The sequence below is a fragment of the Lepisosteus oculatus genome, chromosome 22, assembly GCF_040954835.1.
Source record: "Lepisosteus oculatus isolate fLepOcu1 chromosome 22, fLepOcu1.hap2, whole genome shotgun sequence".
Lineage (NCBI taxonomy): Eukaryota > Metazoa > Chordata > Actinopteri > Semionotiformes > Lepisosteidae > Lepisosteus > Lepisosteus oculatus.
In genome coordinates this window covers 14,310,238-14,329,831 of record NC_090717.1, presented here as the reverse complement: position 1 = coordinate 14,329,831, position 19,594 = coordinate 14,310,238, and the positions used below count along the sequence as shown (strand labels likewise).

At 46.5% G+C, this 19,594-nt stretch overlaps 1 protein-coding gene across 1 annotated transcript; it reads right to left on the bottom strand.

Annotated features, from left to right (window-relative positions):
• Nucleotides 1–1,053: 1,053 nt before the first annotated feature.
• Nucleotides 1,054–18,255, bottom strand: slc8b1 (solute carrier family 8 member B1). The gene is made up of 16 exons (XM_006640468.3): nt 17,901–18,255; nt 17,104–17,394; nt 14,985–15,137; nt 14,826–14,878; nt 11,020–11,077; nt 10,308–10,413; nt 8,899–9,066; nt 8,012–8,125; nt 7,082–7,144; nt 6,309–6,442; nt 5,859–6,000; nt 5,138–5,259; nt 4,648–4,801; nt 4,098–4,178; nt 3,000–3,064; nt 1,054–2,418 (listed from the first exon to the last, which is right to left on the bottom strand). The coding sequence occupies exons 2-16, from the start codon at nt 17,314–17,316 to the stop codon at nt 2,221–2,223; spliced, it is 1,824 nt and encodes a 607-aa protein (XP_006640531.2). The 5' UTR covers nt 17,317–17,394; nt 17,901–18,255; the 3' UTR covers nt 1,054–2,220.
• Nucleotides 18,256–19,594: the final 1,339 nt, after the last annotated feature.

Below are 19,594 nucleotides of genomic sequence, written 5' to 3'. Positions count from 1 at the left end.
TACCAATGACAACACCAAAAGTCCGCCAGCATCTTCCTCTTTAACAACACGAGACGACACTCCAAACCAGAGGGTTTTAGATAAGGATGCATGGATTTAAGAAAAGTGATGTTCCTACACAACACCACAGTAAAACGCACAGTGGGTATAACAGTGTGCCTTACTATACATGAATCGATACTATAAGCTGAAGTCCTACTGAGCGCAAAGAAAAATCCACCACAAACGCACCCAAGACGAACGTGTGTGAGCAGAGGCCAGCCTTTTCCAGCATCTTTACCACTCATCATACAAGAAGCAATGAGTACAGCCACACAGGAAGACCACAGCACTGAACAAACGTGTGGTGTAGCTACTGTAGACGTCAGCACCATTCCACTAAACAAAGACAGCCTTTTACCCTGTACACGTACTCAATATATCTGCACCCTCATTCACTCCAAATACTGAATGCAGTGTTACAAATGTTTGCTGTGGTTTACCCTACTGAAAACACTGCCAAGCAAATAAAAGGCATGGTAGAAAATGGCACAAACCAGTAAAACGTAAAGCAAATGAAAGTAAGGAAATTGGCCAAAGCACTGTGCTTACTGCAGTATGCTTCCACATGGGTTTGATGAGCATTTCTGTAAAGCAAATGGTTCTTTTGTAACACCTTGCGGTGATTTTGTAAGTCGTGTGGTTGTGCCAGTTGCAGGTTTAGAGGCACTTTCTGCTTGTTTCTCAGCCAGCCCACACAACTCGCTCCTACCCTTCTGCTCTGCGATCGCTCTGTCGAGGTGTGCTAACTCTGAGCAACTTCTCTCAAAGGCTTTGTGCCCGAGTCTGCAGCTCAAGTAGAAAAGTATTCACGCCCCTGCGTTCTGTACAGGCTCCTCAGAACCTCTGCAACACAGACGAATCCAACGTGCACTGCACTGTCAACAGAAAAGAGATCAGAAGTGCTGAACTAGCTCTGATCATCACCAAGTCCAACTCACACTCAGTCTCAGATGGACCGTGAAGGAAGACAGCCAGGAAAACCCACACATGTACAAAAGCTCTCAGTCACCATTAAATTCAACATGCCATTTTTATAAAATGAACGTCTTCATGCAAAAACAAAACTTCTAACATTTTCTTCTAATTGTAATGTAGGGGTATTTCTTCATATCAAGACACATTTAGATATTTTAGAGACTCATATATTCACATTATCTGAGCTGCTGTAGTATGTGAATCTTTAGTATTGGTGCCAAGTTAGACGTGACTGAATGTTTGGTCTGTGGCTGGTGTTAGAGAAATTGGCACCTGAAATACAGAAACCAAAATGAGGGAAGTCCATAAAGTGTTCCCCAAATTACGTTCCAGTCTAGTTTATGTAACTGGTAACTCCATCCAAAAAGGATTTCCAGCTCTACAGCCTGACAGAATAGTGAAGCTCAGAAAGCAAGACTTGAGGCAAATGGTTTTAACAGCACCTGAACATCAGGTGACAACTGCAATATACCGCACAGAGCTGGCTGAATGTTCTGAGAAAATGCTCAACTGCAGTAATGAATTCATTTTCGCCCTGGAGTTCGCTCAGGGCCAGTGTTAATGCAACACAATCGAGACAGTGCCGTACAGAGTTGGATCCACAGATAAAAGGCACTGAGCTGTAACAATGGACGAAGACACTACAGACACCTAATTGAGTTTTGACTGTAGTCATAACCGTGAATAAATTTTATTCAAAATAACTAAAAGCAGCTTTCTAAGGCTCTCAGTACTCACACATGACCCAGTGCAAAAATTCTGGCTCACCATTAATTCTGCAAGATGAGTCATCAATTACCGCAGTAAGCTATCAGAAGAGCCCTTAACGGTGGTACAGGCCCAAAACAGATGGAGGCCTGAAGTGTGACAATTCATTTGTCAGAGAAAAACAGAGTGTTCATGACTGTAGTGCGTTTAAAACTCAGACCTCCACGCCAACAAATAAAGGGGTAAAATCAAATAATTTAATACAACCTCAAACTTAATATACTTATAAACTTATAAACTTAATATAATTAGACTAAAAACACAATAGTGTGTCATTTGCCTCACCTACAACAAGGCGTCTCACCTTTGAACAAAGGCACAGTTTCCAGATGAACAGAGCAAGGTTTGTTCTCCAGACTGCTGCAGTTCATGAAGACGGGGGCGCCCCGAGTCTTTCTGCTGGGAAGACGGGGTCCGACACTGGCGGCGAGCGGGTCAGGCGCCGCCCAGGCGGATCTCCCCGAACTCCGTGAGCAGGGCCACCAGCAGGAAGGCCATGTAGAAGAGCAGCAGGAAGACACCGTAGACGCGGCTCAGGTGGAAGCACTGCAGCGGGACCAGGATGAAGGAACACACCAGGCTGAGGCCCAGCGCCCCGGCCAGCTCCCATCCCAGCAGCCCCTCTGCCTCCAGCTGCCAATCGAACACAGGGGGACAGGCGTCAGGGACTCACACCCACCGTGAGAGTGCCACCTGCCTCCCGCAGGGCTGTCTGCACCACACTATGGACAGGATACAGGACCGCGGGTCTGTGGTTCTGAGCCTTGCGCCCGCTGCTTGTCAGGATGGGCTCTGGCTCCCCTGAGACCCCAAACTGGATGTTGGAAAACAGATGGATGTTTTGCAACACAGTTGAAAGTTTTAATGGGTAGTGCTATCCTATTCTTGCTTTGATTAATTCATATCCATTTTATACATGAAAACTACTTCTACTTAAACTACTACCTGCTGCCATTTAGGTATAAAGGAAGAGCAGCAGGTAAAATGATTCATCTGAACTAACTCCGGAGGGGTTAGCAAAGTTTCCAACAGAAACCCCTTTGTTCTGCTGGATTTTGTTTTATTTTGGTGGATAAGCTGGTCAGCAGACCATTTAAAGTTCAAATGGAAACAACAGGTGAACCTTTAAGGAAACGGATTTGAGCAGTGTCGGTAGAACAATGCAGTTCCATCCTCAGCCTGGACTGAATGGAAGAGCAGGGTCTCTCTCCTACCTTGACAGGTTGATGATTGTGAAGCATCTGGACCAGACAGCCCAGTCCCACTCCAAACAGCATGTCTGAGAGAAGCTGGTTAAAGGTTCACGCTAAAGAGAAAGTTCTCCACACAGCCTTGACCAGCCGGCGGAGATGGGCCATCTAACCATCATGGGAAAACCTCTTCTTCTGGGTAAGGCAAGGCAACCGGGAGCCCCTCCAGGAGGAACAGCGCGCATGGAAAGGCTCCGTCCTGGGCAAGGTACCAGTTCATCAGGCATACTGGACTATTTACAGACACCAAGTGACTTAAGTGGAGTGTCTTGGGAAGTCAGGAGGAAACTGGAACACCTGAGGAAAACGGGGTGAACATGCTTACTCCCCACAGACCCAGAAACATGCCTTTTCAATTCTATTTCTAAATCTCTCCTGCACACATTCTTTTTTACTTTCCAGCATCATACTTCTTCACAGGGCTGAATGAAGTTGCATGAAATAACGCTACACCAGGAGCAGGACTATTCTGCTCTGCTCACACACCCCACTCACTTGGATGTTGGGGAGAGGGCAGTACCGATCTCCAGAATTCACCTGGCAGGAGTCTAGATGTTTCACTGCTGCCTCATCCCACACTAATGCATTCTGTAGTGGAGAACTCAAGAGCCGAGATCTTTGCAGTTTAAGTGCTTTCAATGGCTGGCATCCAGTAAATCCCCCCATCGTGCAGGAGATCAGTCTACACTCAAGTCACTTTGCAGGTTGGAGCGGATGACAGTTCCCACGTCATTAAGCAGACAAATTCCCTGTGTGCCCTTGGGGTGGGAGAACGCTTCTTTGCGGTTGTACTCGCAACATTGCTGGTACCCATGGGTATGGGCTGGGTGGACCATAGAAATGAGCACTTTGCTCAGGGATACAACAACACTGTCGCAGCAGGAACCTGCACCTGCACCTGCAGCCTAATCGTTACCATCAGAGTCAGCCTTACAAAAACCCTGTGACTGTGGTCGGTGCTGCTATCACTCCCCTGCTCTGCTGTCAAGTCCAGACCCAGGGGAGGGTGACCCGGGAGGAGGTGATGGCCAGGGAGCAGCGCGAGTGCGGATGAAAGGATACTGAAGATGATCCCTCCGAAGCAGGCAGAGATGGCCATGCGCGGGTACCCCTGGTGTGCTATGGTGATGTCCGAGAAGCAATCTGTGGAAGCAGATGGACACCATCGTCACCGCCTTACCCCACCTCCCACACCCTCTGCACGTCTAACACCAGTTTCTCCAATTTACTCTCATTTCTGGAATAATCGCCACACTGTCCTGCCCCTTCGCCTCCTGCTGACACCAGAGGCCCACTCACTGGCTGGCTGCCATGTTTCTCACCAAAGGTAACCCCACAGGACAGACTGGACACAGGACTACATACCCAACTGATTACTGGCATGAAGGAAGAAAGTAACTCAGCACTGCTGGCAGGCTATGAGAAGTTTTATTTTAAATGAAGCAGCTTATAAACTGTATACTCTTGCGTCTGTGTTGGATTCATATCAACCACTTATGTTCCAATTTCAGCCTGGTTTTTATGAGTCACAGAGAAATGAATGGACATGTGTAAAGCTAAATGCAACCAAATTCATTCCCAGTCTTGGAAGGTGGGAGAGGGCGTTAGGTACCTCCGATGCTGTTGCCCCAGGCCAGCAGGGTCAGGCCGAGGACTGTGTTGCTGAGGTTAAAGATCACGCCCACGGCGCGCAGCAGGCTGACCACTTCAGTAGCCGCAGCGTTGATCCACATGGCACTGACCACGAATCCCAGCAGGGAGAAAAGCTGCAGGCACAAGGATCAAAGATCAGCCCCCTTCCGCCAGCCTCTCATTCCAGGCGTGCGGTGTAGGGATGTATGGATCAGGACGTCTGGAATCACAGCCAGTTATTCTTCTTTCACACTGCGGTGAGCATCAGTACAGTTTTCATTAGGTTGGTTAAGTGTGACTGGGGTTGGAAGACGAGCAGAAAATGCGAAGCCCTCTGGGGGCAGACTGACACGGATTCAGCCTCAGCTAGGGAAGACACTCCGAGCTGTCATGGCCGGATTCGATCTACTGCTCTGGGAATGGGCCCGATTTTACTCCTGCCGCCCGGCAGCACGTGGAGGCGCCCTTACGAAGTGGTATCTGGGGGGCTGCTGGTTGGACGTGGTGCAGAAGACGATGGCAGCGAGGAAGAGGCCGACGAGCAGGACCAGCGCCCACACGGGAAACTCTCCCTCAATGTAGTGCAGGCCGTCTGCAAGGCAACACGCACCACAGGGTCAACACAGCCAGCGGCAGCAGACAGACACCACAGGCGCACCCCTGCTGCTTCTGTCAAGCAGCCAGCTGGGCCAGCCCACACGCACACAGCTGGGAGGTGTCAAACCACACAGATCCCTTCACACAACTTTATATTTAGACATCTAGAACCGATGACTCTCAGGTCACAGAAACTATAAATGTACATCCAAAAACATTCAACGAAGCAGGCACAAACACCAGCCACTTTCCTTACACCAAAGGCCCCAAAGAAAACACTAAGCGATGCGACTGTCTATCCCACCGGCACTTATCCTTTCTGAAAGAAATGGGCAACCTCACATTTTAGTGTGGCCGCTTTAACTGTGGTGGGGACATGCGGCACAAACGCTGAAACACAGTGCTGACAGAACACAGCGGTATATACTTCTGTACAGGGGCCCCACCAAAACTGCCGAGTGCTAGAGGACAGGGGAAAATCAACAGGAGGACACACTGGCCCATGAAGTGTAGCCTGACTGAGTCAGAGAGAGCGCTGTGCGGGGGCGGTGATGGAGAAGGGGAGGACGGACAGAGCCGAGAAAGCGAACTGACATTCTCCCGACTTGAAGGTGAGCACGCAAACCAGCGGCCCCGTGACGAGGTGGAGGCAGTTCAGAGGCCGCTTCCAGTCGCGGTCTTCTTTGTCGGGGTCCACCACTGGCACGGTGAGCAGCAGCAGCACCTCTAGCGGCACCTAGTGGAGGGGAGGAGGAAGTACAGCAGGTGGAGAGACACCAATTACAAAGGAAGTTTCAAATGGCACATGGCAATGACAACCGCATCAGCACTCAACAGGAAGCCAGTATCAAAGACCTGTAAATCACGAAAACCATACAGCCTTCATGTTCCTTGAGTCAGGTGCGTTCAAAACTAAGACATAACCTTTCTAGACTTTGCAAAATCTCAGGATATTCAAAAGTGAAGAAAACAGAATCGGGAAACGTGAAGGATGTCTATGTCGATTCTGTAAGGCCTCGGCATGGCCAGCGACCCCCGGCCTACCTTGAACACTTTGGCCGCTCTCCAGTACCACCTCTTCCTCCTCCACTTGCGGCTGTCCACTGGATTGAGGGAGGAGAGCAGGATGTCACTCGTGGACTCGATGTAGGGGAGGAGGAGGGGCTGGTACTCGTTCTCTGAAAAGACACAAACGTACCTCAACACACACATGGCCCGCAGCATCACCCGCCTCACACTGGTGAAGACCGATACGATTCAAGAAGAATAAAATGTACGGAAACAGACAGTAAAACCCAGTGAGACACTATGGACTAACTGCCCATCCTTTCACCAACAGAGAAAACCTTCACAAGTTTGTTTTCGGACAAAAAATCAGTATAGAACAAGGATGCACAAAGTGAGACAGTCTCACACAATAAGTTATCATCATGTAAATGGACACCTATGAAATCCAAATTCTCATCAACATCTGGTTTAAACTCACCAAGTGTCACCATTTCCCACGTTTTGAGAAAAGATTTTACACCAACATTGTCTAGAAGCAACTATAGCTGGAATAAATGTAATATTAACGCTGTTGATATTAAGCTCGGTTTCTCAAAGCCTTACAATTACATGGACCTTTATCTAAAACAATTATAGATGTTGATTAACTTTCAATATTGTGGTTTTCTCCTGTCGTCAGGAGAAAATTAAAGACCCAGATGTGCACAAACATTCCTGCCTTTGAAGACTGAAAGCACATGGGGTCCGGGACAGTCACAGACAGCATGGGAGCCCAGGCCTCCTGGCAGCAGGAATCATGGTTAACGTACCACAGTCCTGGATGTTCTGATTGAGAAAGTTGGGAATCTCTTCATCGGAATCAGACACCAGATCTGTCAAGGCCGAGACAAACCGTTAGTGGTCAATGTCCGTCCGCACTGAAGGCTGTTTTATTGCAATGCTGCAAAATGTCAGGATGCATCAAGCTAGTTAGCCTCCCATTTTGATGGGAGCTGGCACAAACTGGATAAAGAGGAGGAAATCTTCTCTCATGGACAACAACAGGACACCTCAGATGGCTCGAACCTCCAGCCATGTCTGCTATGTCCTGCATGTGTACCCTGCCTTCCTGTTCAGCCACCTGCAGCAGGTCTGTCTCCACATGAACTCCCCCTCACGGCCCCATGGGATGGTTACTGATCCTCATGCTACATGTCTTTTCACGATACAGTTGTTTGGACAGGCTAACCAGCTTTAGAAAGACTCATGCAATTATTAGGATATCTAAAAATGACATTAAAAAGATGGCTGATTAAGAAAATTCATTTCATTTTAGACATGGTCTTTCTTATGGTGAAAGTGGTTCAATTCTGTTTTTTTTTAAATCAGAGAACATCCACCAATATAAAGAAGCCACTAGAAATAAACCAGATTAAAATACACTTTATTTATGCCATTTAGGGACGGTTAAGAGCTAAAGATTGAGATAATTTTTCTCAACGGGAATGGAAGTCTGTGCAGATCTGGGAACACCAGGCGGAAAATGTTCTCTCACAAAAAGAAAAAACTGACTGATTAAAATTAAAGAGATAACCAGTTCTACACATTACAAATCAACTTTGAGTAAAATGCTTTTACTCTAATTAAAACTCTATTGCATTATCTTTTGCATGACCCTGCCTTGAACCTTCATGCGCTGAATCTCTAGGAAGCGGACTCTGCCAAGACGGACCTCTGGGCCTGTGCCTCCTCAGCCTCACCTGGTCCAGGGGTGCCGTTCTGCAGAGGGCCGTTCAGGCGCTGTTTCTGCCGGTTGTAGATGTAAGCACTGACGATGACCGTGAAGACGTACACCAGATACAAGCTCAGGTAACCTGGAGGAGGACACAACCCATCATGGCAAACTAAAACCTTACTGAGAAACACCACAGTCTTGTCCTATTTTCCTAAAATAGTCAAGAAGGGTACAGTAACCTATGAAAATAAATATCTCGCTTCCATAGGATATCCAACAGCAGCAAGTAGAACATCTGACACAACATACTGTAACTGCATGTCAGTTGCAACCAACCAACTTCTATGGTGTTAAAATTGGGACTATAAGCATATGGTACCACCAAAGTCAAAGTAAGCATAATATACAAAAGTTATACAATGATTTACATTTCCCTTTGGGATTTACACATTTATAATTCATTGAATACTTTTATGGGTGGCATGATGGCACAGTGGCTAGTGTTGTGCCTCTCAACTCTGGGTTTGATTTCTGGACCCGGGGTACGGTCTGTGTGGAGTTTGTCTGTTCTCCCGTGTCTCTACGCGTTTCCTCCTGGTGCTCCAGTTTCCTCCCACAGTCCAGAGACATGCTGGCTGGTTAACTGGCTTCTGGGAATATGGGCCCTGGTTTGACAGTGTGTGTGTGTGTGTGTGTGTGTGTGTGTGTGTGTGTGTGTGTGTGTGTCCTGCCATGGACTGCCATTTCGTTCAGGGTCTTGTGCCCATTGCTTGGATAAAGCAGTTAGAAGACTGAAGGACGGACAAACCTCCTTCTCCCACAGGCAAAGGACAGATCAGTAAACCTTCACAACATCCACCGTCCCCAGCCTCACGCCCCAGCCTTGCTGCTCTCCCAGCAGGGCAAGCTCACCCAGCGACTCTCCCAGGGAGATTCTGCCCCGGAAGAGGATGAGGAAGGTCCAGAAGACGGCCACCATGTAGAAGACCACATCGCGCAGGAAGGGCCGGGAAGCCACGGTGAAGGGCTTGACCAGCGCCACACTGCCGGCCACCACAGTGGTCACGAAGATCCCAGCACCTGGGGGGGCGGAGCGCACGTCAGCCAAGAGACACACCCACTACACGGCTGTCTGCTCTAATCACTGGTGTCTGATCCTGACCGCAGGCTGGACACTGAGCAAAGCACGCCGAGTCCGTGCTGTGGAACGGAACCAAAACCCCAGCTTCCATCTGAGTCAAGAGTCTGCTTCTATTGAGGAGGTGGAAGATGGAATTACCCTGCTGACACTTTCAGAATCTCTTCAAGTTTATTAACTTTATTTTTCTTTCTTCACCTTCCTCGTCTTCTCGCAGGCAAGAGGCTCAGGGACTATTGCAGAGTGACAGATCGGTATCGGGTGTGAATCTAGACGGCCTCACACCAGTTCACTGGAGCCGGTCAGAAAAAGGCGATTTGGGGCAATTTCAGTATGTTTGTTCGAAATAAACTGCGTCACGTTATGAAAACGAGTTTCCAGCCCTAGGAAAGAAACAGGGGACCAGCATCCCAGTCCTACCCTGGAAAGCAACCTCGTGTGTAAGAGGAAGACCCCTGGGAAGCCACACTCTCAGGCTTGATCCACTTCTTTTACTAACTGTGGGTACTGTGACTTTTTACTCTCCGCTAACTGTTCCTGGAACTAACGTTTACACTTTCAGATGGCTGAAGAAGTGAGCACAGCACAATCTTTTTCTGAATACAAATTCATTTAATGTCTTTTCCTGTTATTTCCCCGATATCATACTTCACATCCTGTTCTTAATCCTGCTTGTAGTGTCCCATTATCTCTTCTACTTGAACTGTTATTGCTCGTCTCAACTTCCTTCTCAGACCACCCCTTGGCTTGTGACGGCCTCTGAGCCTGCTTGTTATTTTGACAGCTTCTTCGGAATTTTCCCTTTGGCTACGAGCTGCGTTTCGCCATGTTTCCTGGATCTGACCCTCGCCTGCCTGACCACAGACTGGAGTGTCTCCCCTGTGTGCACACAGTACTGCACAGCTTCACCCGTCTGCATGCAGCGCTGGGCGTGGCCCTAGTCAGCGCACAGCTGTGCAGTTTTTCCCCATCGCATCTGCCTCCTGCCCAGCACCTGGGTCAATGCAATGAAAACAGACTGCTGCTCGTACTCTCTGCAGCAGCGGTATACTACAGAAAGCCAGTATAATAAAATCAGAAAGCAGAAAAAGTAGGGACAAGCATGCAGAAAAATTTAAATAGGAAAATGCCAAGGACATGAATCCTTCCCACTTGAGAGTGTAAAATCCCCCTCAAATCTCACCAAAGAGAGCCCCGATAGCCAGGCCTGCAGTCCGAGGATGGGTGAAAGCAGCCACTGCACTGAACACATCTGGAGCACCATTTCCAAATGCAAGGAAGGTCACACCCTGCATGGAAACAGGTCAAGGACAGAACCAAGATGCACATGAAACCCAACACTCCCACCTGTCTGGCTTGCACAAGGACAATCAGTGCCAAACTGAGCACTGTAATTCACTGGCAGGGAAGCAGTATTAGTGTGGCACGATACATGCAGTTCACACTCATGTTGATGTAGAAAGAGAATCCATTGCCCTTGACTCTGCAATATGAAGTCAGCACTAGTGTACAGCAGGAAATTATTCAAGCAGTACTATGTTTGTAACTTCCTCTCATATTAAAAAGTGATGTTTGCAACGAAAAGGCACCTTTATTATAAACTCAAGAAGTGTTAATGATAAAAACTCATTATTTTTCAATAAAGATCTTCAGCTACAATTTTTTCCAGACACTTTTAGAAAAGTGAGAGGCAACACTGGTGGTCTAAAGGTGTCTAAATATGACTAGTGACTGAATTAAGGCAGTTTTGAAAATAAATGACATTAGAAATAGGAATCATGTTTTATAAGCCCACATGACAGTTAGCATAACAGTTGTTTCCACAGCTAGTGTAACAGAAGTATACCAAGTGCGAGATGAGTCAGTGCAGGGCCCAGTGAACAGGAAAAGGATACAGCCACGTTGTGGGTCAGTCTGAGGCTGGTGGAGATAGCAGACAGGTTTGGACAGAAACTGCAGAGAGAAACGGAGACAAAGCCATCGTTAAACAGGAGAGTCAAACAACTGCGCCTGTCTAGGTAGGAACAGAGGTGTTCTGAGGCTGTAGATGTGCAAGGCAGCCCTGCTTTCCAAACACATGACAGCGAGCACACGAGTCATTAAGAAAAGGAGGCAGCGGTTAGTCACCAAAAACCAGATCAGATTCACAAGGCATGAAAAAAGTCAGCAAGGGAAAACCACATACTCAAAGACACAGTGACAATCACAAACCAAGTAGCGCAGCTAACCTTTGAGTTATTTTTGAACTGTACGGAGAAACACTTCGATAAAGGTTTAACAATGATACACGAAACTGTAGACTTTTTTTCGTAAGGGCTTTTCAATGAAGTCATACAAGCTTTCAGACTAAAAAGTGAGCTTGTTTTACTCATTGGATACATGTTTCTTTTACACAGATCGCCACGTAGACATCAAGGTGAGCATGGTGACACAGTGGCTACCCTTGCTGCCTTACAGAGCTCGGGCCCTGGGGTGCTGCTATCTTCTCCCCGTGCTCTCCTGTCTGTGTCTGTGTGCCCTGTGAATGACTGGCGTCCCATCCAGGGTGGACCCACAGCTCACAAGTCTAGGCTCCAGCTCCCCCACAACCCTGAACTGGATGAAGCAGCTTGAAAATGGTTTAGCCATCCATCTAAATGGCCTTAACTGCACTTTAGGTGTACTGTTGAGCAGAACAAGAGTAGCAGAACAAGAACGGGGTTCACATTGCAGCAGGATGCTGCTGTAGAACGTCATTCAATTTGCTCCAACAAAATGCTTGGCTGTAGAAACTGGTCTGCAGGTTGTCTTTGTAAATAAGAACTCTTCTCATTTGACTTACAGTACAGCAGATATCTAAAGTAGCCACCCCCCCTTGGACCTCAATTTATTCTGAAGCACCCTAACTGCACACAGGTGGACTCCATTCAATAAACTGCGTTGCTTCTAAAGACATTTGGTTGCACCAGAGCCTCCTTAGGTGTGTCATAGTAAAAGGAGGTGAATACTCATGCAATCAATTATTTTCTGTTTCATATTTGTATTTAATTTAGGAGGATCTGTAGATCTTTGAGCGTTTTCTGGCAATCAATGGCAAAAATCCCAGTGAAATACATTATGGTTCGATAATAAACACAATATAATGTAAAAAAGTCCAAGGGAGGGTGAATATTTTTGATAGCCACTGTACCAGACACAATAAAGGAATACAACAAACACGCCAACATCACAAACTGCACAAAGGAAAGAATTTGTCATCTTCACTCCGAGAAGAAAAGAGTGGCACGAAGGTTCTTCAGCACACTGATCACTATTTTATATACCTCCAGGTGCCTTTTGGCACATTGGTTGTCAAAAATGGTGTTCAGCTAATTTTCTTTTACTTACTGCATCACAATTCAAAGGCCAAAAGGACAGTCGGGCCTTACAGCTATTTCCTGCATTTCACCAAAAAACAAAATACAGCCAAATTACAAAATACAGCAGAGTATCAGACCGCTGATTCAACAACCAAATGATATGCAGAGGCCTCAACTTCTGGGAAAGGAGCTTCCACTTCTGCTTTCAGGGCCATTAAAACAAAACTGTATTACCCAACGTGCTGTATGAAGACAGAAAAAGATTCATGGATTCAGGGTTCGGTATAGTGAGGTTGTAGCACTTATAACAGATCTATATTTAGATCTATATTGCATTTCTAGAAGTGACTTGGGGCTGTTTACTCCAGTATGGTGATGATGTGTACAGTATGTTACAAAATCTCCAAGATAACTGCTGCAGTGACGGGTTCTTGTCTAATGCTGCACCGTGGCTGTGGCAACACTGCGAGGGTGGTCTGACAACATCCCCTGGAATCTCCAGATAAGCATTGCCACAGAACACTGGACTGAACGGCAGCATTTGTGCTATGTTGCCACAATTGTGTTTGCCTAGCTGGGTCTTTGTGTACACAGCACTCCTTTAGAACTAGATCTTGAGCACATTGGGCAATAGTGCTAGCACATCTGTTGGGCTAACAGGTGCCTTGTTGCAGAATTCTTGCTTGAAATGCCAAACAGGATATGGATACTGCCTCACTGATTAAGTCTAAACACAATAGTTTAGAATTATCTAAAATTTTTAAATAAAAGACGGGGAAGGTTAAGCTGTAAGTTTGTTTAATGTTGAAATTAAACATATTTTGCTGCAACCCAGTGTTTTGCAGAAATACTGTAACTGGGCTCTGATCAATGTCCTTCAGTTTCATGTTAATGAGCAATGTATACAATTAAAAGAACATATCCTACTTCTAAAACAAGGTTCAGATTTATAACTCATAGCAGGCACATACACACATAAAAACGTCAAGTACGCAATATATTGACCGAAATCAACATTGCTAAAAACATTCTCCATCTGCCCGTTTCACTGAAGAACTCTAAGATGAGGAACAAAAGGTCACAATCCTCCTGTTGATGTTTCTGTAAGCTAATCTCAAAGCAATCACATGAGAAGCCAGATCCCTGCGCTTTACTGAGGGCAAAAAAACTCTGCAATTGTTGAAAGGAAGGACTAGCTGGGACTCCAACACTACCTGAGAGAATTGTAAAGGAGGATCTCAAAACTGGAACATGATGTTCAAAAAATTACAAACAGCCCCTAGTTCAGGGGTTCCCAAATCCAGTCCCGTAGGTTTTCATTACAACCTTATTTAACAATCAACGAAACTTATCTGAAGCAATTTAACAGCTTTTTCCAGCTCCACGATCGCTACTGATTTAAAGACACCTGTAAAAACTGTGGGCTCCAGGACCTGATTGGGGAACCAGCCTAGATTTATATGAAGACGCTTTGTGGGTAAAAGCATGGTAAGTCGCACTGATGCACACTTCCACAGAAGACCCATAACTAATCAACCTCCCCATCTGTTGCCGTCTCGCCATGCCGTGGCTCCGGGTTCGATTCTGGACCTGGGATGCTCTCTGCAGGGAGAACACACAGAATCCACATGTTCGCACATGTTTCTCCAGGTGCTCCGGCTTCCTCCCACAGTCCAAAACATACTGGGGAAAAACTGGCCCTGGTGTGAGTGTGTGTGTGTTTCTGTCTGTGTGTGCCCTGTGATGGACTGGTGTCCCACCCAGGACGTAGCGTGCCTTGTGCCTGTTGCTTGCCAGGCCAGGCTCCTGCTCCCCCATGACCCTAAACTGGACGAAGTGGGTAGAAGATGGATGGATTTAAGAGCCCACAGATGTCCTTCCATATGTAGAGCAAGATCGACAGGAAGAGTAAGAACATGTAACACTGTACATAGATGTACAGAAAATGAATTAATCTGTAGTGCATATAGTACTGCAAAATCTGCAAACCTCCACCAATTTAACTTTGGAAGGTAGTGACAAATGTTTAAGTTACAGTATGCACAGGTTACATGAATGATGATGGCACACTGGTGCACAATTCCAGTACTTTGGGCAGGTTTTCTAGATCTCTTTAAAACCTCAACCTCTGAAGACCTCTGTGAAGTGTTATATTGTTCCAGTGAAGATAGCAGTTAGCTCAGGTGGGTCATTAAGAGCTGAGGCAGAATGAAACCTGCACAGACTGTGGCCTTTCAGGACTGGATCTGTGCAACAGATTGATCTTAAAATGTTTTTCATTGCACTTGTTTTACTTGTATATTTAGAGCACAAGAAAGTGTGCAAGTTCTAGGGTTTCTCTGCAAGGTGAAATAGTGACTTACAATTTGGAAGCAGTGATTCCCAGGGCCATGAACAGAAACAACAGCCAGAAAACCTGCAGAAAAAGAGACGCACAATGACAATGTCCTCTCTCTCCTCTGTGTGACCTTCCAAAAGCCCCGACTGGGTCAGTAGAAGAACGAAGCAAGATGCACACTCACATCGAGCAGGATGGCGAGAGGCAAGAGCTGGGGTTGGAAATGGCAGAAGACCCCCTGCAGGTAGTCGATGAAGCCGTCGTCTTGGCTGCAGTCTGGGGTGCTCTGGACAAACGTGCATCGTCGCTCCACTGACTGATTCATCACAAGGCGACACTGCAGACACACGCAGAACAGGACGTGCCTTGAGTGACCAGCCTTACACTAACCCATCCCTGAGGTTAGAAGAAAATATTCAACCTTTGAGACATCACTCAAACTGCCCCTGCTAGTCCCATCAGAGGTTTTAAACTGCTAGTGTAAAAGATTCAAAATATTCCAAGGTGTGCTGTAACCCATCTTGTTCCCAAAGTGTCAAATTGTAAGTGTTGAGGGTTGCAAGTTGTTCCATTTCAACACATAACTGGATCACTTGCCTTTTTTCTCAGGTTATTCCACAGACGAGGCTTTTAAAAATTGCATTTAGGTAATTTAAGCAACCACACCTGTAAATCATTGTGAACTTACAGTTCTACATTCAAGAATCACACATGCCAAAGCTTATCAAATACATTGAATGGCTACGTTCCTCCATTTCCGCCACATCCTAACGGCTTCACCCAGCCCGGGGGATCTGGAGTCTAGTCTGGCAAGCAACGGGCACACGGCAGGGTACACCTTGGACAGGACACCAAGCACCCAGGGCATCACCACTGGGGAGACACATGCAGACACGCACACACTCACGCCAGGGCCAGACTCCGACAGAATCCAATTAACCTGCCAGCACACACGCAAAAGGAGAACATGCAAGCTCCACACAGACAGCACCCCAGGAACTGAACCCAGGGCCCCGGTACTGCAAGGCGGCATTGCTAACCACTGTGCCACTGATCCAGCCACAAACATATCTGAGCCATGTTTCAGACATTTGTCAGAGACACTATGATGGAAAATGTCACTGGTACTGTAAATAGGTTTTTGGCTGAAGAAACGGTATGCTTTCACCCTGTGTGACACTCTGGTGTTAAAATGCATCAACTACAGATAACCCCCGGGAACCAAAACACTGTGGGCAAGGGTAGGGCAAAGACCTCCCTCTTCTGTCACTGCGCAGTACAACTTCACTTCTAAACACGAGAGCGACTAAGATGTTCAGTCTTTCTATCTTTATCTTTGCGGTACTTTATTTAATCAGCTACTTCCTACAACTGGTATTTAAGGAAATGCAATGATTTAGGTCATGTACGATTGGACTTTTTGCTGTTCCTCTCTGCAACGAATTCTTACAAAATCAGGTTCTTCATAGCTTGTGTCAACACTCACTCCAGAAGCAGGTTTAGGCTAGTTCATTGAAATGCCTTGGTTGAGTAGACCAGGGATCTGCTGCCCTGTAGCACAGGCCTGCCTTTGGTTTTAAAGCTTGAAAACAGATTTTTCTCGTATTTATTCTACATGATCCCCTACTTAATGTTTTCCTAAAACTGTTACCAAGCGTGACTGTTGGAATGACCACTGCTGTCTCAGGAAAGTGAAAGGTTTCCACACAGCTGAAACAGAGGAAGTAAACTGGGGAAGTATTTTAGGTTAACATGCATTTAAGATTTTATTTCCAAAGGGCTTTTCAGGCTTGCGCAAGACTAAAAAGCTTCCTCTTCACACTTTCATAATCTCGACATTTTTTTTTCCATTTACACAGTAGTAACGCTGTTCCAACAGAAACATGGACAAATACTCGGAGCGAACATTAGAAAAGACGTAAATGACAGCAAAACATATTAAAATCGAAATCATGAAACCGCAGCCATAAAGGCTAACATTTTTAGTTTACAGTAACAACTTTAGTTTAAAGTAATAATCTCAGGGGAACACCTTCTTGATTTGGGATGAAACTGGGTGCACACAGTAAGCACTGTAGCGAATTAAAAGCGGTGCGACTAAGCACTAGTCGCTGATTAGTGATGGACCAACCCGTTAAAATATTTTTGTTTTTAAAAACGTGAAGCTTCCCCAATACCACACACTGGTTTATCAGTAGAAAACAAAAAGCCTTAAGCAAGCGCAAAATTAAGGAGACAAAGTTTTAGCTTCAAATGGGGAAAAAAAAAACTTCTCTTCACCGAGCTGAAGTCATATGACTTACCTCGTCTGCGGCTCCTTTCGGTCCTGCGGTAAGGCTGCGCTGCACTTGGAAGTTAGTCCCGGGTCTGGTGCGGTTTGTAAGGGAGCCATATGTGAACAGCTCCTGCACAGCCTCGGGCTCCAGAGACGCGCACAGCACAAGGGGCAGCGGGATGCCCCCCAAGACCAGCCCCAGGAGACCGGCTGAAGCCCACATCCCCGACTTCACGGGCATTGTTAACTGCTGTTTCCACGGTTCCCCACTTGTCTTACTGCGCTGTCATGTGCCCATCAAAGCGACACCGGTTATGTCCTGTAAAAAAACAAACACGTTCACGCTTACATACGGTATCTCAGAGTATTTCCCAGCCCGTCCGGGAGGCGGACGCACGCCAGAACAGCACCATCAGGGGAGTCTGGTGGTACACGTCTCCTGTTCTGCACTTGTTTTTGAATTGGTTTTAAACCAGAAGCGCAAAACACACCAGGACTATTTGCTGATTTTCCTCTTCATGTAGAACCACAATTCTTAACCAGTAACATGTAAATAACCAATTCACTGCATGCGAAGGTCCCTCTAATGTTCTGAAATATACCAAACTACAACTAGCCTTTAATACGAGGTTAAACCATAATTTCTTCTGATCAGAATCATAATACTGTACCCATTATGTATTCGCTTTTGCAGTGACCTGTGATAAATGTTTAATCTCGTCGGTTGCGTAACAACCTCCTTCATCAAGGTTTCTAATAAACGTCGGTGCAACTTTGCACGTCCTTTTGCATTTTAGTAAGATAAGAAAACACCGACTGCCTTACCTTTCTGCCTGCTCCACAGCCTGACATTTGTGTCAACAGCCTCGGCTGTTTAGCTCACATAATCCGGTGATTAACTACTGTAGCTGGAGTAACTTCACTTCCTAAATAAGTCACGTTGACTGAGTGGCTTTTTAAAACCCTCCTTCTTAAAGGAGAAAAGGTCCTTCTGTGGCGGAGCCGCGGCCGCTGTCTGCCGGGAAGGAGGAGGGCAGTCAGTTTTCTCTGAAGAGGTTTGGAAGTTGCGGAATAACAGCTCGACTGGGATGTTTGTGAGAGTACTGGGGCGGCGAGGCACAACGTATCAAGGGCTTCCTTCTGCAAAGCGATGGTCGAGTTTTTAAACTGCTTCCGACCGCGGAGCCTGTCGCTGGGTGTGTACCTACTCTGTGCTCAGTTTGCAAAAGATCAGTAACTTACCTGTCAAGGTAATGTGTAACCAGCCCGAGTGGCTCCCTAACAATAGGCCGACATGCTTCAGCTGTACAGAACGTAGGAGCCATTGATTGTTTTTCTCAAGTCTTTATATTAGAATTTTATCACATTCAGTTGCCTTTTACAATCATAAAGTTAACAAGATAGGACTTGAATTAAATGCATTTACCTTGGAACCCTATCAGAGGGCTGGAGGAAAGGATTTTGCCTTGTCGTGTGAATCATTGAGGCCAGTAAAGTAATTGCTGGGTCAGTGGGGACAGAAGAGAAAACACTGCCCCCCATTTTCTAACCACTTCTTCAGGTCAGGGTCGCAGGGTAGCTGGAGCTGCAGGTCAGGGTTCACCCTGGACAGGATACCAGTCCATCACAGGACAGGCACACAGATACACACACCCTGGACAGGACACCAGTCCATCACAGGGCAGGCACACAGATACACACACTCACACACCCTGGACAGGACAGGCACACAGATACACACACTCACACACCCTGGACAGGACACCAGTCCATCACAGGACAGGCACACTGATACATACACACGCACACACCCTGGACAGGACACCAGTCCATCACAGGACAGGCACACTGATACACACACCCTGGACAGGACACCAGTCCATCACAGGGCAGGCACACAGATACACACACTCACACACCCTGGACAGGACACCAGTCCATCACAGGACAGGCACACTGATACACACACCCTGGACAGGACACCAGTCCATCACAGGGCAGGCACACAGATACACACACTCACACACCCTGGACAGGACAGGCACACAGATACACACACTCACACACCCTGGACAGGACACCAGTTCATCACAGGACAGGCACACTGATACATACACACTCACACACCCTGGACAGGACAGGCACACAGATACACACAGTCACACACCCTGGACAGGATGCCAGTCCATCACAATGATGTTTCATACCCTGCCATCTGAAGCACTTGGAAAATGCATCCTTTCTTTATAATGCACAACTGGTATAAAGTGCTGTATAAATTGAGATAAATAGCAATTTTCATGGTAGATTATCAAAATACAGAAAAAGTATTAAACAATCCTGTGGTGTTTTTAAAACTGTGAGGATGAGACCTTTGAATGTAAGATATAATACACCTAATTTGATATTCACCTGCAGTTTCACAGACACAAATTTCCATATTATACCTTATGCTAATTTAGGTAAACAAGTCTGGCAAGAGTCTCTTTTGAATCATTTGACAGAATCAAGGACAGATA

Bases quoted from the DNA above. Each gene is read 5' to 3' on its own strand.
- slc8b1 (XM_006640468.3), bottom strand. From the start codon at position 17,316: ATGCCCGTGAAGTCGGGGATGTGGGCTTCAGCCGGTCTCCTGGGGCTG. The intron at 14,879-14,984 runs GTGAGTGTGCAT...CTTTTTCTGCAG, and splicing joins CTCTCGCCATCCTGCTCGAT to GTTTTCTGGCTGTTGTTTCT. The intron at 7,145-8,011 runs GTGAGGCTGAGG...CGGCCTTGACAG, and splicing joins GAACGGCACCCCTGGACCAG to ATCTGGTGTCTGATTCCGAT.